A 27735-nucleotide genomic window follows, 5' to 3' on the forward strand; every position below is an offset into this window, starting at 1 on the left:
AGACAATAGAAATATTCCACTGGTTTCAATGGGCATTGCATCAGGCCCTAAATGCTGAATTATGGTATCATCCCAGAAAAAAAACCCATAACATTTTATATTAATGTAAAAGACATATACTTTTAAAATATTTAGACAACACTAAATATTTGGACCATGTACCTGATTTGTTATTAATCCATAAATTATGAAGGAATGGTCAAATGAGAAAGCCAGCTTTTCCACTATGCTCAGTTTGAAATTTCACATTACAGTTTAGCTTCCTAGCAAGTTCTGTGCAGGTGGCAATAGAGTCTTAGTGAGACTTAGTTAATGACTGTGTAATAACTTAGAATGCAAGCAACGACTGCCCATTATCAGTAATGCTATAGTCACAGGTATTATATTTTGATGCACCAAAGAAAAATACTAAATCAGACAGAGAAAAAGTACCATTTTGATTGTAATACCCAAAAGAAAACTATTTTCTATCTTAATAGTAAAGATTACACACATGCTTAAAGTTGGCAATATTCTTTCACGGTGTGCTAAATTTGGATCTAAGGAGAAGGAAAATTATAATTTTTTTCTTCGTGGTTTTGAAGGGATTAACTCTAAAATCTGTATTCTGTTTTTGGCTCATCAACAGAAACACTGACAAACTCGAAAGTATTTGCCATGGACTGGCACAATTGATGGGCTAAAGAATTGATTTTAAATGCATGTAAAACACAAATAGACAATGCATTGTTTAGCTAAGCAATGAATAAATTGGAGAACAACAGTCAACAATACTTCAAGTTTATAAACAGAAATCAATAGGAGGAAATATTTAGGGTGACAAATTTAAATTAAGAACGGGACAATTTAAACAGAATGTCAGGAAAAACCTTTTTTGACAAAGAGATTAAGTAGACTATGAAATAGGTCTCCCAAAAATGTGACAGAAGCCATGTCCCTTGGAAAAACTGCATCTAGACTAGACAAAACGAGCTGTAGAAACAACATTGCACTGGCAGAAGAATGGATGAGATAGTTTAATCCATGTTTTCCAGCTCTGCTTCCATTGATGGGCCATTTTACTGATGTGGATTGGTTCTTTTTAAGTTTTTTAATACTTATGCATGAACTCTCTAGTGTAAAAGCATCACCAACTCTTAAAATACTACTGCATAGCAACACATGACCATATGAAAGTCCAATATTGTCAGAATAACATATTCCACCATACTATCTCAGGCAGCACGCTTAACATCCCCCAGCCCTCTGCCACTTAATTCAGTCCTACGTACTTGATTTGTCAGTTTTTATTGCAATTTTTTTTTTGGTCCTCTGTACTTATAAATGTCAGTCTATATTGGAAATGAGATTGATCTGATGAAATGGGTCTGTCCCATGAAAGCTCATCACCAAATAAATCATAGAAGTGCTACATTTCTGCTGTTTTGTTTTGTTGGAGTACAGATTAACACGGCTACCTCTCTGGTAATATGCCCTCATGTTAATTTGCTCTATGCATACCTTGTTACTCCAAACATGTTTTATTTTTGCTTGCTTTACTATGATTTACCCTCAGTTGAATTTATTACATCTCAAAACTACAAAAAATATTGAAACAAAGACAGCACAACCTCAGTAGCTTCTCATTAGCTCACTATAGCTACGAGTATATGGTGGGCACTATTTCGGGATATGGTGGTACCCCAAAATAGCTGCCTGTGTCTATGCAAAGAGCCCATTGTCTCAAAAGTCTGCAAGATAATGGATGAGCTACTCCAGCATCTCTGTACACCTTATCACGAGGAGTACAGGGATGCCTTGAAATAGGGCTTTATTTCTGCATGTGGCACCATTTAGATAGCACCACATGCTGAAATAGCGTATTTTGAAATCTACTCAAAACAAGTTACGCAATTTGGGAAGCACAAATTGTATAGCTTATTTAGAGCTTATGGCACTGTCTAGACATAGCCTTTATCTGTAAAGTGCTTAGCTATCTGTAAGAGGGGAAGGCATTCACTGAGTTACAGAACTTTATATTTAACTGTATTAAGGATCTCTATTAGTCAACTAGCCTCTTCTAGACTTTCAGCATAATCCTTCTCAGAAGCTTGGAGGGCCTTCAAAACTGTTCCCTCTGCACCCCAATAAACACAACAGAAATGTATAAAATGCATAACCTTAACCTTTAAGACATAAAGGAAGAGAATAAAGTGAAGAGGGTAAGCCTAACAAATCAACTCCTACCACTGCAGCAGCCCTTCCTTACTCCTTTCCCCCTTTACTCTCCTTCCTCCAGTGAAGACATTCCCTTCCACTCCACAAACTATCAAAATAAAAAAACCTCTTTACTCAAAAGAGGTGGAGCCTTGTTTCCTCCAACATCTGTACCTCAGCCATTAGATGATTTCCCTAACTCTCTCCCCATATCTGCAATGCGTTCCTTCCCTGACACTACCTTCCATGGCCATCATGTGCTATCTATTCACTTCCCAGCATGAGAGGTGTTGGAACTGAGTGGTGAGACAAATGGAGTTTCTATCAGACAGAGAGGACTCGGTCAAGTCTCATCTGTCTTTTCAGCATTCAGTGCCCCACCCTTCACTTAAGCCCAAAACAGCTTAGAGTTAACACAAAGATTTAGGTGTCAAAGGACGTTTTGAGACAAATCAACATATTAAAAAGCAACAGGTTATCAGGACCACATGGTCTTCAAACAAGACATCTGAAAAATCTCAAATGTGAAATTGCGGAATTACAAATCAGGTGAATGGAGGATAGCTAATGTGATGCAATTTTTTAAAAAATCTGCTCCAGAAATGATCTTGGCAATAACAGGCCAATCAGCCTAACTTCACAGCCAGGTAAATTTATATTGGAACTATATTACTGAACAGACATACATACAGTTAAATACAATTTGTTGATGGAGAGTCAACACGGCTTTCGTAAAAGGAAATCATGCCTCAATAATCTACTGGAATTCTTTGAGGAGGTCAACAACCCTACAGACAAGAGTGAACCAGTGGATGCAGTGTACTTGGACTTTCAGAAAAGTTTTGGTAAGGTCCTTCATCAGAGGCTTTTAAGCAAAATATGCAGTGAGAGGATGTGAAGGAAGGTTCCTTTAAGGATCAGGAAATGATGAGAGCAGCCAAAGGAATTGCTGGGCCCCTGAAGGGGGTAGTTTCCACAGTATGGAAGGGGGAGGCGCTCAGGCCATAAGGGCAGAGCTGGGGCTAACCTCCGCCAGCCAGTCCCCAGCCCTTTTAAATTGCTGGGCCCCAGCACTACTACTTCCTTTGTCCCCTTCCCCATTAGCAGACCTGTAAATGATTAAAATACAGGAAAGCAAAGGTAGGAAAAAAGGGCAATTTTAAGACTAGAGAGAAGTAAATAGTATCCTTCAAAGATCTGTATTGGAACCAGTACTGTTGAACATATTCATATATGATCTGGAAAAGGGGATATACAGTGTGGTTGTACATTTTCGAAACTAATCAAGATAGTTAAATCAAAAACAGACTGTAAAGAGTTAAAGGGAGCTCACTAAACTGGATGATTCAAAGTTGATAAATGTGAAGTAATTCACATTGGAAAACATAGTCTCACCTACTTTTACACAAAATGGTGGCAGTTTCAATTAGCTGTTACCATTCAAGAGGGAGATTGTACAGTCACTGTATGGCTGTCTGAAAACATCCACTCTCTGTAATGTGGCAGCCAAAAAAGCCAACAAAATGTTAGGGATTATTAGGAAGGCGATCAGTAAGACAGTAAATATCATAATGCCACCAAATAAATGTGTGGCACACCCACACTTGGAATATTGCATACAGTTCTGGTCACCACCTCTCATAAGGTACAGAGAAAAGGATGACAAAAATTATTAAAGGGTATGGAATAGCTTCCGTATGAGGAGACATTAAAAAGACTGGGACAGTTCAGCATAGAAAAGACACAACTAAAGAGTGATAACGATAGATGTCCATAAAATCATGAATGACGCATAAAGAATGTTTACTCCTTCACTTTACACCAGAACCCCAAATGAAATTAACAGGATGCAGATTTCAACAAGCAAAAGGAGGTCTTCTGAATCGAAAAAAATATTTTAATTACTTTAATTGTGCAAGGAATATTGTTACATGGTCTAGTCATTAAGGGGAAAGTTTGGAAGTTGTGGAGATAGTGGTCCTGAAGATCTCTCATGCTCATGAGTTCACCTGTAAATGTGAACTTGAAGATCTCCAAATGTGGGAAGAAAAGTTCACCCATTCATCTAGGTCAGAAGACACTAACTCTCAACTGTATCCCCTTCCCAAAACTAACTGGCTAAACAGCTTTTCAGGTATGATAGGCCAAAGGTTGAGAAAATCATGCTGTAGTGACCTAGACTGAGCTGGAGGTTAGACAAACCTGTAATGGTTAAACAACACAGGTGAAAAGAAGCCAAATGATAGAGACCAGGAAAAAGGTGTTTCTTTTTCAAAAATCTCAAATGGAAAATGAATAGGAAGCCCAGTGCAGGTACTCCATAGTCAAGAGATATAGTGACCTGATAAATTGCTTGGTAAAATGACTTGAAAAAGAGAGCTTGTTACAGAACCAGAGTGGAGAGTGGAGAAAGGTTTCAGGGTTCCTATGACTCACATGGAAGAGAGACAATCTCCCCTTCTGATAGTTCACATTCACCCTCACTGGAGGGGTGGATTGATGGTAAGGTACCAGCAATGGGCTGGCTGGGAGACTTGGTTGGAAAAAGAAGGGGACTGGTGAAAGCCCCTCAGAGAGATACTGAATGAATATGGAGGTAAAAGTGTACAAGCACAAGTTTACAGGCTGGGTAAGTCCTAGATAATTATTATCCAATAATAATAAAGTTGGAGCACAATTAAAACCATATCAAGCATCTCCTGTTTTTCTTTCAGTATAACTGAACAATGCTAAAGGTATGCCTCACAGTATGTACAGTGTGAGTATATTCATGTATGACTGTGAGAATCCGTTCTTGCCTATCCTAACTTCCATGTTTAAATGTGTATTAGCAGCTGTGTATTTATCTACTAGCAAAGTTGCAACTGAAAAGATAACAATATTATCAGCTATTTGTATCTACATTCATCTTTTAATATTAACTGAGAATTCAATCATGTCTCTTGCTGGATCCGAACATAAGATGTAAATGTAAAATATGTGCTATGTTTCAGCAGTGGTCATTAGAGCCCTATTTTACGAATTCTGTGAAGACAAGTGCTTTTCCTGTAAGTTGAACTGTTTCTTCTTGTTATACAATATGGTTCAACAGGTTATTCTGCTTTCTGGTTCATCAGTACTTCAAAGCAAAAACATATTATATTGAATGTCTTGTAATTTAACCATTTGTATTAGTATAATATGTTTAAAAATGTTGCAAGGTTTTAACATTCAAGTGAAGGCTTTTTAACTATATTGCAAGGCTTCATCAAAGGGACTTTTAATAAAATAACATTTGGGAACTTTTTGACATAATAAAATAATAAATACTCAGTTTTATCTTCTTATAATAAGAATGTTGATACAAACCAGATATTATTTGCTACTGCACTTCTGATGTGCAATTTTGAAAGAGTCTGAAATTCACAATCCTGCTCTCATTTTACATCCTGTATTTACTGGTCAGAGAAAATCACCTTTTCTCCCTTTGGTTAAGTGTACCTCTATATTATAGAGTTAACACTACTACGAGAACCTTTGGCTGAAATCAATGTTGAACAATTACATAGTTCTCTTTCATAAAAAAGCTACTGAGTAATGATGTTCCTGTATGTACTTAGATTCTTCCATCTTGCATATGACAAAGAAATTATCAAAGACAAAGGATAAAAGGCTGTCTATCGACTAAAACCCTTTAAAACAAGTCTTGTGGATAAGGGTGAAGTGGTGAATGTGGTATACCTAGACTTAAATAAGGCATTTGATATCGTCTCATATGATCTTCTAATCAGTAAACCAGACAAATGCAACTTAAATGGGACTACTATAAGGTGGGTGTATAAATCACTGGATAACTGTTCTCAGAGAGTAGTTATTAATGGTTTGCAGTCATGCTGGATGGGCATGTCAAGTGGGGTTCTGCAGGATTCTGTTTTGGGACCAGTTCTATTCAGTATGTTTATCAGGATTTAGATACTGGCATAGAGAGTATACTTATTAAGTTTGCAGATTATAAGCTAGGAGGGGTTGCAACTACTTTGGGGGATATGGTCATAATTCAAAATGATGTGGACAAACTGGAGAAATGGTCTGAGGTAAACAGGATGAAGTTTAATAAGGACAAATGCAAAGTACTCCATTTAGGAAGGAACAATCAGCTTTATACACATAGAATGGGAAGCAACTGTCCAGGAAGGAGTACTGCGTAAAGGGATTTAGGGTTCATAGTGGACCACAAGCTAACTATGAGTCAACAGTGTGATGCTGTTGCAAAAAAGGCAAGTATGATTCTGGGATGCATTAACAGGAGTGTTGAGAGCAAAATATGGGAAATCATTCTTCTGCGCTACTCAGCATTCATGAGGCCTTATTTGAAGTATTGTGTTCAGTTCTGGGCACAACATTTCAATAAAAATGTGGAGAAATTGGAGAAGGTCCAGAGAAGAGCAACAAAAATGATTAAAGGTGTAGAGAACATGAGCTATGAGAGAAGGCTGAAAAAATTGGGGTTTTTCAGTGTACAAAAGAGAAGACTTAGAGGGGATATCATAGTGGTTTTCAAGTACCTAAAACAAGATTACAAGGAACAGAGAGAAAAATTGTTCTTCTTGGCCTCTGAGGATAGGACAAGGAGCAATGGGCTTAAAATGCAGCAAGGGAGGTTTAGATTGGATATTAGGAAAAAAAAAACTTCCTGACTGACAGGGTGGTTAAATACTGGAATAAATGACCTAAAGAGGTTGTGGAACCTCCATCACTGGAGATATTTAAGAGTAGGTTTGACAGATATCAGGGGTGGTCTAGAAGGTTTGTGGTCCTGCCATGAGGGCAGGGGACTGGACTCTATGACCTCTCAAGGTTTCTTCTAGTTCTAGTGTTCTATGGTTCTATGATTCTCTGAAAAGACGATATAATATTTACAATGGTAGGCTGCCCAGATCTGTACAACATATTCAAGAGACAGTGAAATCCTGGCTTCATATAGTCAATATCAAAACTTCCACTGATGCAGTGAGGCCACAATTTGATCCAGAAACTCTCAATTTCCTTTAGCTGCTTCAGTATGACTTGTGTGGACATACAGCAAAAGTGGGGAATTTTTTTTTTTTTTTTTTTTTTTTGGTCAGAGGCTACTGACCCACAGGAAAATCGTTCAGGGGCACACAAGTGAAAAACCAAAGTGAAAAACCAACCACCTCACTGAGCTGGCACCCAACTGAGAAGCATAAAAAAAGAAAAACAAGCTCTACTCACACTCCAGACCCAGGGCTTGGAGACATGCTGTGGGGCTGGAGCACAAGCACCAGCTCAACTCTCTGTTGGGGGGGGGGGGGGGCGAGCCTGATTGTGGTCCAGATCAAAGTAAGCCAGGCCATTGTTTTCCGACCCACAGCATAGAGATTTGTCAGTGTGGATGAAGCTGCAGAGCTGGCCCTTAAACAGAAACATCACCACTCTTTTATTTGAACAGTATGACAGAAACAAACAAGGTTTACTTTTTAATGTGTCACACATTGTGCGTGCTAGACAAGGCCTAGATGATGTATGCTATTAAGAATTCAAATTTACTCCTAACAATAAATAAATTCCTAATAGTATATTGAGACTGTAAATTTAAACACTACCCTCCTGCACTGAATGTAAATTAAGAAATGTTAAAGTATACGCGTTCTTTATCATTTTTTCCACAGCAACGCTATCTTGAAGGTTTAGTCACTTTAAATAATATTCTCTATATAATAAACTATATTGAATATATACATAATATTCAATCTAGCATTTTATTCATGGTAAAATAGTATAAAAGTATTCTCAATCAATCACAAAAGAAGGCTAAGTTAACTGTCAGCCACAGGGGGCCAGATGTCAAAAAGTGTTAAAAAGGCCTAATACACCATGTTTTACTTGATTAACAACTAACTTGCAGAAATCCCAACAATGTGCTCTTGTTTTAATCTTATTTGCATTAGCAAGCTTTCCTTGTGCACTAATCTAGTACCCCACAAGTCTAATCTACTTGTACTTTATCACAGAAGCAGGAACTGAATTGTAGCAGCATACTGCTTTATTATCTGACATACTCAATTGCTTATCTACTACATGGGGCTACAGCAGTTGTATGGCAAGACCAACTTCATGAATATCAGCTTCATGAAAGCAACCTCTTAGGCTGCTGGGTCAGAACTAAAGCTAAGATATTTGAAAAGTTATTGTTAACATTAAGGAAGTCAACAGTTTCTTAATCTATTTCTTATTTTTAAGTAATTATCTGGATAGGAATAAAATTATGTTTCTCTTCAGCCGCGTCTACATGTGCACGCTACTTCGAAGTAGCGGCACTAACTTCGAAATAGCGCCCGTCGCAGCTACACGCATCGGGTGCTATTTCGAAGTTAACTTCGACGTTAGGCGGCGAGACGTCGAAGTCGCTAACCTCATGAGGGGACCGGAATAGCGCCCTACTTCGACGTTCAACGTCGAAGCAGGGCACGTGTAGACGATCCGCGTCCCGCAACGTCGAAATTGCCGGGTCTTCCATGGCGGCCATCAGCTGGGGGGTTGAGAGACGCTCTCTCCAGCCCCTCAGCTCACTGGTGGCCACGTGGAGCGGCCCCTTAAAGGTCCCCTCCCCCTCCCTTCCTGTGAAGGAAGCTGAGGGAACGTGCAGGCTGCAGCCTGCACACGCGGCCAGCCTGCACCACCCTCAGCCCCCCACACAGCTGCGATGGCTAGCCGGCAGCCCCCCCAGCGCCCCCAGGGGACCCCCCCCAAGGGGAGCCAGGGCAGCCAGGCTGGCAAGCGGCAGCGGGGCCCCTCCTGGACGGAGGCCGAGCTGCGGGACCTGCTGGGGCTCTGGAGCGAGGAGGAGGTGGTCCAGGTAATGGGGAGCAAGAGGCGGAACGCGGATGCGTTCGCTCGGCTGGCTGACGGCCTGGCTGCCTGGGGTCACCCTGCCCGCACTCCTGACCACGTCAGGAGTAAGGTCAAGGAGCTGCGGCAGGGTTACTCCCGGGCCCGGGATGCGGCCAGCCGATCTGGGGCCGCCCCCGTCACTTGCCCCTTTTACAGGGAGCTCAGGGACATCCTGGGCCCCCAGCACACCTCCTCCCCTCTGGCCACCCTTGACACCTCGGCCGACGAGCCCCAGCAGGCCCTGCAGACGGAGACTGCCCCAGAGGCAAGCCCCGCACCCTGGGGGCCCCCCCCGGAGGCCACCCCCAGGACATCGCGGCAGGAGGAGGAGGAGGGGGACTCCTCCTCCGCAGAATCTGGGCTGCAGATCCTCCTCCTGCCATCCCGGAGCAGCAGCAGGGCCTCCACCCCCCGGGGATCTCCGGACCGTGGGAGTGGACCGACAGGTAGGTACCCCCCTCTGGTGGACACCCCTGGGCTTGAGGGGCGGGGGTAAGAGATGTGTGTCCAGGGCCCCCCACATGTTCACATGGCCATGGCCCCAAGGACAGCAGGGCCATGGCCCTCACAGCACTGCATCAGCCCCTGCCCCCCCCCACCCCGCATGACAGTGCCATGCCCCATCCCCGGGGCAGGGGGGAGTGGAACCTCGAGGGGCCCCCGGGAGGAGGGGGTGGGACACCCCACAGCAGCAGCATGTGATGGAGTGGGGGGAGTGCCAAAGGGAGACTCAGGCTACATATGAGCAACAAGAGCCGAATAGCTCCCAGGGGCAAAGGAGGATCCTGGGGCTACAGCTGGCAGGTGACACCTCTGCCCTGAACAAACAGGAGGGAGGAGCCGAGCTGGCTTGGATTTGGGGAGCGAGGGCGGGGCCCACAGGTAGAGGCTAGGGGAAGGGAGAGCTGGAAGGCAGCCAGCCTGAGGAGGGGGAAAGCTGCATCCCCGAGGGGCACCCCTTGGGGTCTTCTCCCCAGGATGGGTTGGAAGGACCGTCTCTTCCGACAGCTAGTGCTGTCACTCCTGGGAGAAACTGGGCACCTGTGGCCTAAGAAACCTCTCCTGCTGTCAGACCCTGCGGGGTGAAGTGAGAGTCGCTCCCACCAGGGGACAGGGTGCAGGGCAGGGGGACCCCTGAACCCCATCCATCACAGCAGCATCTCCTGGGGACGGGGATGGGGAACCTGCAGCACAGGGCTGGGGGGACAAAGGCCACGGCTCAGGGCCCACACTAACGCCTGTCTTCATTCTTCTTCCCCCCCTCCTCTCCTGTGTCCTGCACCTGCACCATCAGAAGGACCGGAAGAGAGCGCCGGCGAGGCGTCAGTCGTCCCGGAGAGCCCTCCGGGGCCATCGCTCCAGGCCAGCCCCTTGGCCGAGGACCGACCGGCCCCACGGCGGGCTAGACGGTGGACCCCGCGCCACCAACAGCCGACGGCGACGGACCCCCAGCTGCTGGCCATCCACCGTCGGCAGCTGGAGGTCGCGGAGCAGCAACTCCAGCTGCAGGAGCGGGCGCTGGCCTGGCGCCAGGAGGCATGGGGGGCCTACATGGAGACATTTAACCGCTTGGTGGACTACCTGGCCCCCCATGCCGCGCCGGCCGCCACATCGCCCGCCCTGCCTGCTCCTGCAGCCCCACCACCAGCTGCTCCGCCTGTCGCCGTCCCGTCCGCCGTCGCCCCGCCACCCACCGGCAAGGGCCGGAGCACCAAGGGACCCCTGGAGCCACCTGACACTCGCCGGCCACCGTACCTTCCGGTCCAGCCCGCCCCCACCCAGCCACGGACCAGGCTGCGACCGCGGCGGGGCTCCCGGCCGCCAACGCCCGGTGCCGGGCTATAGGGGCGAGGGGCCCGGGACGTGGCCCCCCCCCTGTATATAGTTGGACCCTGTTCTTTTCTGCCCCCAGTTTGCCCCGTCCCCCCCATGTAAATAGTTCTCCCCTTTATCCTCCCTGGTTTTCTTTTGATTATTGAGGACTGTTGTTTCTTTGTATTGTTTTATTTTTGTACATATTGCTTTTGTTCAACATGTTTGTACATAGTTTTTGGTTTTTGGTTCAAATATTTATTTACAGTTACAAAAAAAAGGTTCGGAAAGAAAAAAAAAAGTTTAAGCTCAGCCACAAGTGCATGCTGTCATTTGTCCAGGACAAGTGGGAGGGGGGTGCGGTGGGGTGCTCCATGGTGTAGGCGTTGGGGCAGGAGTGTGGTGGAGGAAGGGGCGGGCAGTAGGGGGCCTGGGCACAGTTCACCCCACAGCCTGTTCATCAAAGTGGGCCCGCAGGGCCTCCCAGACCCAGGTCCCCTCGGGGTCCACCTGCCGACTGGGGGCAGCAGGTGGCTGGACGTCTGCCCTGCCGGCCTCCGCAGCCCAGCCCTGGAAAAAGGTGTCCCCCTTGCTCTCTACCAAATTGTGCAGGGCGCAGCAGGTACCCACAATCTGGGGGATGTTGTTGGGGCCTGCATCCAGGCAGGTCAGGAGACATCTCCAGCGTCCCTTCAGGCGGCCAAATGAGCGCTCCACCACCTGGCGCGCATGGTTCAGGCGCTGGTTGAAGCGCTCCTGGCTAGCGGAGAGATGGCCCGTGTAGGGGTGCATGAGCCACGGCGGGAGGGGGTAGGCCGCATCTGCGATGACGCAGAAGGGCATGGTGGTCCCCGCCTCCAGCCAGCGGCACAGACCCGAGTTCCGGAAAACCCGGGCGTCTGCCGGCTCATCCTGAAGTTCCTGAGCCAGTGGTCGTCGTCCCACTCCCCAAGCACCAGCCGCTCCCACCAGTCGGTGCTGGTGGGGTAGCTCCACAGCCGCCGGCGTGTGAGGCGGGGGGGGGAGTGCGGGGTGCTGCAGGGGTAGGGGTTGAGCCCTGCTGCCCTGGGGGCATCTCCTCCTCTGGGGCAAGGAGGTGCTCAGCTGCCTCCCACATGGCACGGAGCAGGGCAAGCCCTGCTCCTGCCAGGAGGGCTGGGTGGACCTCTGGCTGCTGCTGCTGCTGCTGCGGGTCCATGACTGCGGCGCCCAGGGTCTGTGTGCCTATGGCTCCTCAGACCGCGTGCTGTGCAGGCTGAGTGTGTCTGGGAGGGGCCCTTTAAGGGAGCGGCTAGCTGTTGCCCCAGAAGCGCTAGTCCGCCCGGTGACCCTGTCTGCAGCTGTGCCTGGCATCCCTATTTCGATGTGTGCTACTTGGGCTTGTAGACGTTCCCTCGCTGCGCCTATTTCAATGTTGGGCTGTGCAACGTGGAAGTTGAACATCGACGTTGCCGGCCCTGGAGGACGTGTAGACGCTATTCATCGAAATAGGCTATTTCGATGTCGCTACTTCGAAATTAGCTACTTCGATGTAGCGTGCACGTGTAGACATAGCCTTAGTTTAAAGTGCACCTTTAGGCCATTTTAAAGAGCTTTCATTTCCTAGATGAAACTTGTTATTTAGATGATCATTTTAAAATGCCCACAAACTGTAAATAGATCTATGAATTATTTCTGTGCAGTCCTAAGTAATTAGTTTCTTAGAATCTTGCATATTATTGAAAGATATTTAACACCAGAAACTGGAACAATCCTAATTATATTCAACAACAGAACAGCAATAAACATTTGGTTATTTGAATAGAGGACTGCTTTCCTAAAAGGCACATTTTAAAAACTTACAAATATTGCAAAATTGCCTTCAGAAGGGTGAGATGAGGATCAGACAGCTATCAGAGGAGAAGCAAGCCCACAGAAATCACAGTAAGGACCTGCCAGACACCCATTACACATGCAACAGATGCAGCAAGGACTGTCATTCTCGTGTGGGCCTTCACAGTCACAGTCGACGCTGCAAATGATGATTCCAAATGGAACTACGACGGGCACGATCCATAGTCTACGTAGACTGAAGGATGCCTACTACTACTATTGCAAAATATAGTCATACTTGAAAACCATAATCTAATGACTATATAGCTCACTAGCAGATGTACCCAGTGTTGTTTGGTTATTTAAGTGAAGTATTTTTAAAAATAAATGAAAAAATTACATGTTTTTCAATTACTGCATTTTTCAAAAATGAAGAAAAAGGAAGTCTGGTGTGAGGCTTCAGGGAACAGGAGGAGCAGGGGGTGAAGAGGTAGAAGTGCAAGACAGGAGGCAAAGGTGCAGAAGTCAAGGCAGGTGGGAGGTACAGAAGTTAGGGCGGGGGGGGTCTCAGAACAGAGGGCTAGGAGGCGTGTGGTGGTAATTGGGGCCACCTGTGGCAGTGAGGGTGATGCTGTCAAGGCAGCAGCTCCTCCCAGAGGGGCAGGGCAGCATTCCCCATCCAGAGGCTCCTCCTGGGAGGGTGGCTCTTGGGCTGCATGCTTGTTGGGTGGGGGTGAGGTTCTCTGGGTTGACCCTGTCCTGCAGTTGCCCTCCATGGTCTGAAGCCTGAGGGAGCATCCTTAAGGGGGGCAGCCCCAAGGCTGCTGCTGCCCACCCCCGCAGGTCTGCAGCTTCTCCAGGGGATCTTTGCTTGGGTTAATGGCCACCCCATTCTGCCACCTGTTGGGGCGGGCAGCTGGAGGCTGGGTCAGTCCACAAAGCGCTGTCCTGTCTCCAAAAGGTGGCAGATCAGGTGGCTCCAGGAGCTGCCCCCAACCTCTAGTGCTCTCTGCAGCCTACAGACTGTTGCATGGGACCAGCCTTTAGGGGCTTCCCCTCTCTTCTGCAGACCGAGAAAGCCTGTGGACTGCTGAAGTAGGGACAAGACTCAGGGGGCTGTCCCCAACCTCTAATGGCCCATTTGGCCTGCAGGATGTGGGGCAGGAAGCTCTTGGAGCTGCCACCAGTCTGCAGTGGGTTACCCCTCCCCTGCAGGCTCTGGGAACTGTTACAGCCTTATACTAGCAGTGAATTAGTACACTAAACACCAGGTTTAATTTTCAAAAGTTTGTGAATTAGAAGCATAAGTCTCAATGGACCTTACCTGTAAAAATCAGGCCCTAAGTGAGGCTTTTTAGGTGCCTCAACATGCACAGAGACCCAAATGGGACTTTCAAAAGTGCCTAGCTACATAATTACCACTTACTTCAATGGGAGGTTTGAACCATATTAAGTAGACCTATGTTAAACCACATTCAGTGAATAAATCATATTTTACACTGTATGGACAGGGCTATAGAAGCCTGTCTGCACTTTACCTTGTAGAGCTCAAGTGCTGACTCCTGCTCATTAAGACCATAGTTTGCATAGCTGTGAGAATTTATAGAAACTATTAGCAGTAGATCAGGGATTAAATTTCTGCTGAGCAAATCATAAATTTCCTTATGTGTATAATTTTTCTTTTAAAGAGTGGGATGACCCTATCGTTGTTAGTCATAAAAGTTTTAAAATGAGTCTTTTCTGGAGGACAGGAAAGAGAGGATATTTACTTTTTTTTTTAAGTGACCCTGCAAATAATCACTTTTGGAAAGTGAAAAATTCACTTTTATGGTGAGTGTCTAAATGCCAAAACACTAGCTGATGTTTTCTGTTGACAACTGCAAGAATTGTTCTTAACAACGAGAGGCATCATGACAATGCATTTGCTTCCACAGCATTGGATAGTGCAGAGAGGGCTGTCTCACAGATTGCTTCAGGAACAACAAGAAACCTATTAATGGTATAAGTCCTTTATTAGATAATGTGGTGATTTGAGGGAGTTGTCTGTACAATTATTTAATTCTGTGTAAAATTATAAATTCCCTTTATGTCTATCAGACTGAGGTAGAGTCTATTTGGACTGTAGAGACTAATTGTTTTCTCCTTTGCCTCTTTGCTAGACTGAAATCCCAAGACTTGGTGACATAGCGCTGACAATAAAGCACTGGTAACCCCAGGTAGTCCTCTACTTAAATAGAAAATACCCAAAATGACATGCTGGCTCCCACCCAAAGAGACAGTTTGTCAGGGGAGAAGTTGCCTGGCAATAAAGTCACCTGACAGGAGTTTGGCATCACCCGACAAGGCTAATCTAGCAGTTATCTGACAGTGACATTGGTACAGTACAAAAAGGCCAGAAGATTATCTATTGAAGGTCTTCATCTTCAGCTACTCAAGACAGGAGAAACTGGTGCAGGAGCCTGATGATGTAAGGAGGAACCCTCCCTGCCTGATCTCAAATGGTCCTCTCGGGAAAACACAAAAGTTAGGAGGAGGAGCATTTCATTCAGCAGGCTTGATGTATGTGGCATGTTGAACAAGAGATGCCACTATAGCATACTTGATTAATGGTGAATATGCTAATACTGTAAGATTTACACAGCTGCTCTGCCTCAGCAGTTTTCCTCTGTTCAGAGACTGTATGAACAGTCTGAATGAGGCTTCAGCAGGTGGAATGAGCATGAATGAGATCTTCCCAAAACCCTGAGTCAATGTTGAAATGCTTCAAAGATATCTCAAGGCAATCCGTGAACATTTCTTCTAACCTCCCTAATGCTGGTTTCCATCCTTTAGCTTGCCATAAAGATCTTTGGCAATCACTCATCTGACATTCTGGTGACATGCCATGCTCATTCTGCTTGACGTGCCCGCCCATTGTCTTGGCCCACAGTGTCTTCTATCTTATCCTCATCAGTTTTCTCAGATAGCCCCTGTGGAAGTTATTCAGTCTCATAGCATGAGCTCTCTACATTGCCAGGTTTCATATGCATACATCAGAGAAGGCTTCAGCTTTGTTTGTTGATTAAGACCTCTACATTCCCACAGATTGGTAGCTAGTCTACCAAAGGCCACATTTGCTTTAGCAATCTGACATTTCATCAACTATCTGAATTACATGTGAGAGTGCACTACTGAAGTAGGTGAAGTTATCCACTATCTAGGGTTTTTGGTCATTTACTGTGATAACAGAAACTACGTGAGGCTTTGCTGGTGTAGGCTCGTACATCACTTCTGTCTTCTTGATGTTAATTGAAAGACAAATGTCACACCCTAAAGAGTCAGTCTCAGACATGGCATTCAGGGAATAGCTATCAGCAAAGAGAAGGTATCAGTTGTTTCCTTAAATCTTCCGTCTTCACCTACAGTCTCCTCAAATTGAAGAGCTTGCCAGCAGTTCAGTATCTGATACCAGTCCTGGTGTGACTGTCACAAAAGGTATCTGTTAGCATGCCAGAGAATATCATAGGCTGTTTCTACACACGCCACTTTCTCCAAAAGTGGCATGCTAATAAATGGCCCAAAATATGCTAACGAGGCATGGATGTAAATTCCCCATGCCTCATTAGCATAAATTCACATGATTTGGAATCCAGAAAAAACTCTTCCGAACTCCAAAACAGTGTGTAGACCCCTGGGGGTCTTCCAGAAGGAAGTCCTCCTTCCTGAAAATTCTTCTGGACTCCAAAGAATGTGACTTTATGCTAATGAGCCACAGGGACTTTACATCTGTGCCTCATTAGCATATTTCAGGCCGTTTACTAGCATGCCACTTTCACAGAAAATGGCCTCACTGAAGAGGGTTAGGGCCAAAACACAGCCTTGCTTGATACCACTGATGACTGAAAATGGTTCATATGACCATTGTACACAACGTGAGCAAGCATGCCACCATGAAATTGACAAACCACTGTGAGGTCAAGTCAACGAAAGTCACGTATGGTCTGCAGCCCTCTACTTGGATCATAACCTTGATGTCAAGTCCTAGTGACCCTAAAAACTATGCTGTCCAGAGACTTACGCTCCTGGTTGGGCCACCATCTCAAACTGAAGAGGTAAACAATGAGGCTCACTCCTTTGGGTGGAGTTCTGTGAGTGAGAAAATTTAAGATATGGGGAGAATGTGAAGGGTGAACACTTGCTCTAGGAGCTGGACAGGTCATTATATAGTTAGAAGATCTGCTCCCCAAGAGTTTGCCCAATGGCTCTAAGACAGCAACAGTGTTTGAATTCCTTTCAGACTCTATGGGCTTAAAACACCCAGGAATTCAGCAACTGGATCCTCTCACAGTTGTCTGGCAACTGTGACAGCTGGTGATCATAAAATAATAATGATGCAGAAAAGGCAATAACATTCAACAAACACTCATGTTCTATATTTAAGAGAATCTGGATGATGAACTTTTATCACATAATGATGATCAATTGCTTTCTATTCTAACATTAACCAAGGAAGAAATAATCTACTAAAATTAAAAAAAAAAAACAAAAGCAAAAAAGCCTGGCTCGTCTAGATAATTTGCATGCACCTGTTTTAAAGGTTTATGGAATAGAGGGAAAGAGCCAAAGAACTAAAATAAAGCTAACATAGTGGCAATACATAAAAAAGTAAACAGAATGTCATGGATAATTATAGGTCAGTTAGCCTGACATTAATTCCAGACAAAATAATAGAATGGCTGATAAGAGACTTAAAGAATAATGATATAATTAATGCCGATCAATGTGTCTTCCAGCAAACCAGGTTTTATTGAAATAATTCACAATCATTTTTTCACCAGAACTCCAAGTCTGGTAGATCAAGTAACTATGTTGATGTAATACTTTTACAGTTCTGTCAAGCACTTAACTTACCACTGCCTGACATTCTGATTAAAAGTTTAGCACTAATCAAAATCCATATGGCATGCATCAAATAGGTTAAAAACTTCTAACTGAGTGATCCAAAAGACAACTGTTGATGGAAAATAAAAAAAGTGGTTTGGTGAGATTCTGTGAAGATCAATTCTCAGTTCAATATGATTAAATATTTTTACACATTTTCTATAAAAAGAATAATTGCTTATAAAGTTTGTTGATGTTACCAGGATTTCTGAAAAGGTAAATAAGTATAAGAAAAGATTATCAGAAAGGAATCAGGATCATTTGGAAAGCTGGGAACAAGTAAACATGAATTTCAACACATCCAAAGATAATTGGAGTTAGATAGCTTGGTGCTTTTGAAAATCCCACTAGGCACCTGCCTGTATCTTTAAGGGATTTAAGCACCTTTAAAGATCTGACTTGTGTGCAATATTTACCGGGGGAGGGGGAGCGGGAGGAGAGGCTCTACCAGGGAAAACTAAGGACTCTGAAAAAGTTATAATAGGTAATGAGCTAAATGTGATCTGCAATGTGTGGCAAAAGGGAATAACACATATGACCTGAAGTATGCAAATCAAACAAACCAGAACACTATTTTTATTCCAAGGCAGTTCCTCTTTTTGTTTAGAGTTCCACAGAACCAAGTGTCCTGTTATTTGCATTTCCCACTACATTAACCTTTTCTCCCTGATCTGGTCTTGAAAACATCAGACATAAACATCATGGTCTGTAACCTTTCACACGTACAATGATTCTGATGGACTTCTCTAATTTGAACCACAGTACTGCAGTCTACAAAAAATAAACTATTAAAAATTGAAAGATGAGGGACAAAGCCCGAAACTGAAAGTGTGTTTGAACTTACTATTAAGTAACTTTTAGAACTCTGTATTATTCATATTGGACTATATCTTCAGCTGATGTGAAATGGCATACTGATTTACATGTGCTCAGAATCTGGTCTATTTTACATGGAAGAAAGAAATTTCTCTACAAATACAAATGTACTTAAATCACTTGCCTTCTGATTCCCAGTTCTCTGCTTAAACACACTTGATGACAATGCCTTCAAACAAAGCAACTTTAAATTCACCATGGTGCACTTATTATCTGCAGCTATATTCCTTAAATACTCTCCAATTTATTCACATGATTAAATAATACTACCTCATTATATGATTAAAATTTGCATTATATACACACAGCCCCAAATATATTTACTTACAATAGATTACACTAATTACACCTCCGAACGCAGGTTTTAATTGTACCTATAGACTCCAGAAAACCCGAGCAACAAAGAGCAGCATTTCACAGTATTCAGACTGGTGTCTATGAGTGGGTCCTACTTACCACTGGGAAGGCTCCATAATCAATCAAGTTTATTTAAATATTTGCTAGCTGTTCCATAAAAAACAAAATGTGTGATGAACTTTAATTACAAGAATAGTCCTCTGAGTTCAATAGCACTTCTTGGATATTGAAGGTTTATGGGAGAAATTCTGATCCCACTGAAATCAATGGGAATTTTTCTACTCATTTCAACTGAGCTAGGATTTTATCCCAGGCTTTTTGGGCATTATCCAGCCATGTTGAAAGAGGCACAGGAAACAAAGGGCGTGGTTTAATTAAGCCACAACTTTATTTCCAAATGTCAGAGAACACTCAGCAGGTAAAACTATACAGTGCAGGTAATACCATAAACATTTACATAGTCCTCCCCTTTGCCCATTGTGGTCCCTAGTCAGCTAATGGAATCTTGCCATTCACCTCCTCACATGGGAGCTATAGAGAAGCGGGGTGGTAACTCCCTGCCATACCATTCATACCCACCCAACCCTGCCCATTTTCACTCCTATAAAGAATACCTCCATTAAATATTTTCCAGATTTGTTTTATCCAATTACTGTATCTATTCCTTGCTGAGTACCTGAACTAGATATCTGCCCAAACTTACATAATGAGTCCTGACATCACAGTCTAACCCCTCCCCCTTTTTTACTGCCCCTATTAAGTCCTCAAACTGCGATGGAGAAGGTTAAAACCCCACCTTGCCTTTGTAAATGCAATTCCTTCCTGACCCCACAACCCATGCCCAACCACACACCACCACTGCCACAAAGGAGCAACTAGTGTAATGCCCACAGCGGGTCATGATGAAACCTGTTATTTTAACTACTTTGATGGATGCAGGGTGCTCAGCCTTGTCTTGAAGGAAAAAAAAAACAAACACAAAATAGAACAGATTTTTTTTTTTAACTACACAGACTCAAGTATCAATAGTTTCCTGCCTTCTTCTGGTCATCTGGACTCCCCAACACTAGCCTGACATTGTTCTGCATGCCTCACCTCTGTACCAGGTAACTTCCAGTCTCTCAAGCCTTTAAAGATGTCACACACCTTCTCCAACAACATGCCACTTAATGTGGGATAAAGTCATTTGCAGGTGAAAAGCATATAATACCAAATAAAAATACATTGGGGGCTATTTTCTGTGTTAGTTTGGTAATGTTAGATAAAACTTTCTTTCATTTTTTTTAACTAGTGCTAGACTTCTTTAAACAACAACATTTTTTTTTCTGGACATGCCTCAACCCCTCCTTAAAAGGGTACTATAAAACATTGTTACATGCTAAATATTACCTTTTCTGACAGAGCTTCTTCTAGTGTTGCTAGAGCAGTGTCGGTGTTACTGGAATCAGTCTGCAATGATTTCACTCTGTCTTTTAAATTGGTTAGCTGTTTATCTTTGTCCCTAAGTTGCTCTTGAAGATTTTCAATCTAAAAATAAAATAGATCACAATATCAATCAATATCTTCTTATCTTTCAATCCGGGAGGTGGACCATAATAATTTGCATTATTAAAACAGCTACAGGTATGTGTACCGTGCTGTACCACTCAGGTAACTGAAGATCTTCTATGCTGCATATGATGAGCAACACAGCAACCTCCTCTTTCGTTGAATTCTTTCAATATTCATAGGCATATATTAGAAAATTTGGGGGCAGAAGGGAGGATTTGGAGCATGTTGTGGAAGAAGAAGGGAAGCCTCAAAAACGATGGACAAGTGCCTTAACTTCTGAATGTTTATTCAAACCAAGCCCTCAAAGGTGCATCCAGCACTCATTAGCGTTTCAAAGGTTCAACCAGGAGTACTGATCATGTACATTGCAACTGGCAAAATGACACATATTTTGACACAATTCTTGCTTTCTTCTGAGTGCTCCATTATCTAACTTGAACATGACCCAAACGGCAATAAGAGTAACAGAGTTAACTAACCTGAACAGGAAAATGGCATAAAGCATCTCACATTTAAATTATGTCAACAACCAAGATAAATGAGGTACAAATTAAGCAAAACCAAAAGCCTATGAAAGATATAAAGTATGAAGAGAGTCCACCATACAACATGTAAACTTTACTAGCCAGTATTAATTAATTTTGGCAAAATACCACGCTATCATAAATCACTATTTCGTTTACATTTTAATTCTACTCAGGCAATTTATTAGGTAACCATCTTATAGCTATCAAACATTTTTGTTAAAATGTTGAATTATTCCAATAAAATCTAAGCGCATGTCCTCACCTCTGGCTGTGTCCCTTCTGCACTTCTCTGGCAGCAGAAAGTAAGCAGCGAGCTGCCCTTTCACAGCACCTGGAGATTCTTGACACAGAAATTTCTGTGCAATGTAAAGACAGTGCATTTGGCTCTATACCACCAGCTCCTGGCCCTCTTTATAATCAGGTATATAACTGAGTTGGACCAGGAACATAAGTGCAAGAGTCCCTTCCATGCAACCGTAGAAATGATAGGGAGAGCAAAGTGGCTTTCTAGTGAGCCAAGGGCTGTAAAAGAGAAAAGGTGGCTTTATGCCACCTGCCTCCATCGCCTCCCAGATTAATCTGCAGAGAGTGGAACAGTACTTAAGGATCAGGGGCCTGATATTCATATTGTAGAAAACCCCCATAATCTTCCATTTACTACAGCTGGATGAGAATTGGCCTGTAGAAATACATCCCAAACGGTATCTGGAAATAAGTGAAATGCTTCTCTAGACAAATGCTCCAATGTTCTATAAAGGCTTTGCCTGTACGCAACCACATTTTATTTCCACAACACCCTATCTTAGTTTACATAGAGAATTGGGCATAGGAGTCATTGTCTGACAAGAACAAGAAGTCTTGTGGCACTTTATAGACTAACACATATTTTGGAGCATAAGCTTTCATAGGCAAAGACCTGCTCCATCAGATGCTTCACAAAAGCTTATGCTCCGAAATATCTGTTAGTCTATAAGGTGCCACAAGACTTCTTGTTGTTCTCGAAGCTACAGACTAGCACGGCTACCTCTCTGACACTTGTCTGACAAGGTGGACACATTTGCACACATGCATGTACATGCAGATTACACTCACTGCCCTCTGCAGACATTACAGCATTACATCTCTTTATGGTGCAATTTACAGACAACTAGTGAAATTTAGTTCATCTTCAACTTTTTGTGGAATGAACAGTCTGGACAGCCTATCTCCACCAGGAGTCTTGCTCTTAGTCACAGTTTTGCTGGCATGAATGTATGAACATTAGGAAGTAAAGTTGGTCCTTAACTGTTAAAGGCAAACACAGAAACAAGGCAGGAAGGGTCAATTATGATATAAATATGATATAAAACAGAGAAAACCTGTTGAGGTATCAGTTACAATATATATGTCAGAATATCCCTAAATATTACACTGCAAGAACCACTCCTTGTGCACTGAAAATTCCTACTGCTTTCAATGCAAGTCATGCTCACATAAAGATTTCAGGACTGAAAAAACCATGACAAACCTGCCATATGTTGCAGCAAAGTCCACACCATAAAATATTTTTGTGGGTAACTGATTTAAAGTAACTGCATGTAAAGCAGGCTCTTAATAGGAAGAACCTGTGATATGGATTAAGTTGAACAAGTATGTAACCACATATTTGGCAAATAAACCATGTACTGGCAGCCAACCAGGCACTTTTATCCATTTTCTATAGCCTGAGAACAAACAAACTAAACTGCAGATTATAACTCTTGCACTTGATTGGTAGTCTGGATCTTCTCCTGGGGACTACATTAGTAACCACTGACTATATTTTTTTTTATTTCTCTTACTTCATATCATGCACCTCTTATCTAAAGAAAACCCAGCCTATGCAAAATATTCCTTTTTACAACCTTAAAATACCAAGGAGCAAAAATAATACAGCTTTAAAATACATTCTTGTAAAATATTTCTTTTTGCCTTATATACTTGAATTTTTTTTAAAGTAATCATATACAGAGCCCTTCTAGAACCCATACAGAGTATCATCACACAATTACAGCTCATGCTTCAGGACCACAGCACGAATCATAGAATGATAGGACTGGAAGGGACCTTGAGAGGTTATCGTGTCCAGACCCCTGCCCTCATTGCAGGACCAAGTACTGTTTAGACTTTACCTGATAGACACTTATCTAATCTGTTCTTAAATATCTCCAGAGATGGAGATTCCACAACAGCCCTAGGCAATGTATTCCATGATATCTTTTCTGAACATTCTTCTCCTTCTGACCTTCAAACAACTCCACATTCTCAGCAAGCTGATCACCAGAAGCAAGCTCTCCTGAAGATTAGGGGGCACAGACTTAAAGTGGCACCAGATTCTGCCAGAAGAACAGAAGCAAAATATGCTGATATACCTCCTGCTCTGATGATCACTGCTCCTTCCAACACGTCACTCAAGATTCCTGAGTTCAACATATGCCTATCACAACATGTAGCATACCTCACCCAGTGCATTAAATGCACCTACAACCACATGGGTGAAACCAATCACTGCACTCTCAGATGAACTCACACAGAAAAAATGAAAAAGATTAAAAAGAACACTATTGCTCACAAGTGAACACCTTTCACAAAGTGATCACTCCGTATGTGACCTCTCAATGCTCAACCTCAAAGGAATCATGCAGAACACCTTCAAAAGACAATCCTGGAAACTTGAATTTATACCTCTGCTGGACACTAAGAACCCTAGACTTAACAGAGACATTGGCCATGTCTATATGGTGTGCTGCTGCCAGCCGGGTCACACAAATGAGGCACTCAATAATGCAAATAGATACTTATTTGCATAGTTGCACACTATTTGCATTGTCACATGAGATTGCTGTCCTGGCAGAGGCTTCTATTGTCAAAAAACAAGCTGTGTAGACAGGGTTCTGTTGATCAAAACCACCCTTGTCAACAGCTCCTTAGTCTTCACTGTTTTCACCAACAGAAGACAGTCCAACAAAATATTACGTCACCTACCTTCTCTCTCATATTCTGTGACCAATATCAGCTAATACATAAGTGTAGTTTGGGGGAGCACAAGGGGGGATTGCCCCACAAGCAGTGGGGGAGGTATCTTACAGATACATGTGCCACTCTCCTTGCCCACACATTTCCAAGAGCATCAAGCTGCCCTGCAGGGCTGGCTGTACTTAGTCTTCCTGGGAGCGGGGGCTCTCACTTTCTCACGCTGTGCCTCTTCCCCCCATCTCTAATACATTTCTGCTCAGAGGGAGTGTAGGGAACAAGACAGAGTACCTGTTCTCTTGTACTCTGGTCTGCTTCCCCAGCAGCTGGATGTTACCTCTTGGGTTCTTATGCCCCCCCCATTTCCTGAAGAACAATGCGTGTCTGGAGATGGGTAGGAGGTAAGGCAAGGGGGGCAGAGGAGGCTGGAGGATAAGGAAAGGGGAAGAGACAGTGGGATAGGGCAGGGGGAAGATAAGGGAGCTGGGGTTGAAGGGTAGGAAGCAAGAGCCTGGCATGTGGTATCCCTGTCGCAGCAGCACCAGATCCATGACACTGCTGCATCAGCCGGTGCTGGAGCAGCCACCAGTAGCAACGAGGGCTATCCCATTGAGCACCACAGACTATGTATCACTCCAGGTGGGACAGAGAGCCAGTGAGTCAAGGGAACCCGCTTCAATGTGCATGTACACTTTGCCCCCATGCCCACCAAATAATACAGTCAAACTATGCCTATGGACTCAAAGCCTAGCTGCAACAACGCTGCAAACAACATAAAATGTCTTAACATTAAGAATGCAAACAGGAAAAAAATTTAAAATATACAAGAGTGAAGACAGACCAAATCAGAGCTGATCAGATGGCAATTACTATAATGTGTATTCACAATCCAAAACAAAGTCTAAAAAATCAGTACAACTTACTTGAGCTATCCCCTACACTCCTTACCTGTTTCTTCCTCGTTACGATACTCCTTTTTGATTTATGTTATTGAATGCCTCAGCCATATTAAAATCAAGAATCCTTGGTTCTATTTCCAGTTATGCAAGCAACCTTTAATAAGATATTAGCAAATTGCTTTACCTGTCTGCTTCAGTAGGGCTACAATGTAAAATGGGTATAAAAAAAGAATACCTTTAGCTTTCTGAAGTTTCCCAAATGATGCAAAGCCTTCAAAAGTTATGCCTGCAAAGCCTTCAAAAATTATGCCTCTGGATAAGTTTGATTGTAATGCCACCCCAAATAGTGAGAAAATGCCTCCACAAAGTAACACAACTTCCATTAATCATTATTGAAGCTGATATTCTTCTACAAAATATGGAGTTTAATTAGACTTTCTTAAAGTGAGAACTCATTCCATCTGAATTCCTATTTGCCCACTAATGCAGAACCATCACAGCAGTTTTACTTTTCTAGCTGTTGTCCACGTCAGCCTTCAAAGGTGGATTAGCACAAGGAGAATGATATACCTATGTATGTCAAAAAGAGATTAACACACTACTATACACAACATTCCTATTTGTGCAACTGTTCCTGCAATAACAGAACCTTTGGTCAGGTTGCTCTACTGTTGTTCTTTTTCTGTGGACTGTAGTTCTTCAAATACATATCAAAGGTGAAAATAAATGCATTTTATGGCAATAATCATTGAACAAATTAACAACTTTACATCTGGCTGTTATTTAGCCAAGTGGCCGCCCTTGGACAGCAACAATGTTTTATATTCATTACAACAGAGAGGTGAATAAAGACACTGTCAAGGATGTTATCTTCCTCCTCCAAATGAAACAATTTGGCTGGTGGTGGTTATACACAGAGTACTGTTGAAGGATAAAATTTTTATGCTCACAGATACTGCAGCTCAGGTTGACACAATACATGAAGTAAGACACATTGGTTGAATTACTTTGATTTTTCTGTATTTAAAAATCAACAAATATTATGGATATTATGCTCACTTACAAACAAAAGTGCCTCCAAAAATTCTATCACATACTTTTTAGGTAGTCTTATAAAACATGTTTTCTTCCGTAATATATTATATATCTGGCTGGTGAAGCAACTGCCACAGACTTCCTATCACCAACTTACTAGTGTGTATATATATATGAAGCTGAAATTTGTAGATTATTTCATGGCTATTAAATTTGTTTTACAACTAGTGTCTTCAAGAGCCTTCTAAGAATCCTATCTGAATACTAATGTGGAACAAAAAAAAACTCTTTCAAACATATCATGTTCCAGCTTTCTATGGTTTATGCAGATTATATCAAATCCTATAATAAGGTGCGTCTGCACTAGCCAGCTACTTCGAACTAGCCAGCACAACGTCGAAATAGCATGTGTTGCATCTACACGTGCCGTGTGCTATTTCGACATTGAAATCAACGTTAGGCGGTGAGACGTCGAAATCGCTATTCCCATCCAAAGATGGGAATAAATAGCGCCCTACTTCGACGTTCAACGTCGAAGTAGGGCGTGTAGACGATCCGCGTCCCACTACTTCGAAATAGCGGGGTCCTCCATGGCGGCCATCAGCTGAGGGGTTGAGAGACGCTCTGTCCAGCCCCTGTGGGGTTCTATGGTCACTGTGTGCAGCACCCCTTAGCCCAGGGCTTCTGGCTGCTGCTGCTGCAGCTGGGGGTCCATGCTGCATGCACAGGGTCTGCAACTGGTTGTCAGCTCTGTGGATCTCATGCTATGCAGGGCAAGTGTGTCTGGGAGGGGCCCTTTAAGGGAGCAGCTAGGGGCTTTACTGGCCCCTTATTTCAGTGGGGAGCACTTGCATGTGTGGACGCTTCACATTTCCTTCTGGGGTGGCTCCTTTCGATGTTCCCCGTCGCTACTTTGACGTGGAACGTGGACAGCACCAGCTCTGGAGGACGTGTAGACGATACATATCCAAGTAGCCTATTTCGATGTCCTTACTTCGAAATAGGCTACTTCGACGTAGTGTGCTAGTGTAGACATAGCCACAGTGTACTGAAAGAGTAAAAGAAAAAAATAATGGGGAAACTGTGAGCAGGTAGGTTGTCAATGTATAGTAGAGCTAATCATTCAGAAAGTTGGTGTGACATTTTCTAAAACAAATTCTGAGATGCTTAACTAAACATTGGTTTGAAGCAGTAATACACTGATTAAATTAAGTATATCCTCTCATTTTTAATAATAAATAGCATTTTAACCTCCCATATGAAAACTATGTAGGTGCTCGCAAACTGGCCAAAAGAAATATGCTATGAAACTGCAACCCTAATGGTTCAGTGGGGCCTTTATGGGAAAAAATGCTCTTCTCAAATCATTGCACATCAAACTCATGGGTGACCAATGTGTTTCACATTAATCACAAAGGTCTAGTGTACAGCTTGATGCAGCTGCTCCAACATTATCTCTCATTAGTTTAATATTAATCTGGAAAACTGTGTAAGTACTATATTCAAAATCCAGTCCCAGTGAAAAATCATTAAATGGATCAGTGCTCCAGTCTTTATGTGAAAATGATTACCTCATCAGAGCTTGACATGTGCCCTTATGTGCCAAAACCTCCAGTTCATTTCACTAATTAGTCTTCCTCTTGAAGGACTTCATATTAAAGCTCCAATTCCAGAAAGCATCCCTAGTCAGGACAGCAGTTAAGAGTGTGTGCTTAAAATTAAGTAAACCCTTAATCACAGTCTTGAATCAGGGCTTAAATCTTTATTTTTTTTAGATTCCAACAGAGTATACTTTAGACCAGATCCTGATCTTGCTGAAATCTATAGAAAAATTGGCACTGACTTCATACAATAATGCAATACTTTGC

The 27735-nt window shown here is 43.2% G+C and overlaps 1 protein-coding gene across 1 annotated transcript in view; it reads right to left on the reverse strand.

Annotated features, from left to right (window-relative positions):
* Positions 1 to 27735, reverse strand: part of ERC2 (ELKS/RAB6-interacting/CAST family member 2) — an 868752-nt gene that overhangs the window by 538623 nt on the left and 302394 nt on the right. Inside the window, exon 7 of the mRNA XM_075005383.1 lies at positions 20254 to 20391. Coding sequence (XP_074861484.1) covers positions 20254 to 20391 — 138 coding nt within the window. The remainder of the gene's footprint in view (positions 1 to 20253; positions 20392 to 27735) is intronic.

This window comes from Carettochelys insculpta, chromosome 11 (genome assembly GCF_033958435.1).
Source record: "Carettochelys insculpta isolate YL-2023 chromosome 11, ASM3395843v1, whole genome shotgun sequence".
Classification (NCBI taxonomy): domain Eukaryota; kingdom Metazoa; phylum Chordata; order Testudines; family Carettochelyidae; genus Carettochelys; species Carettochelys insculpta.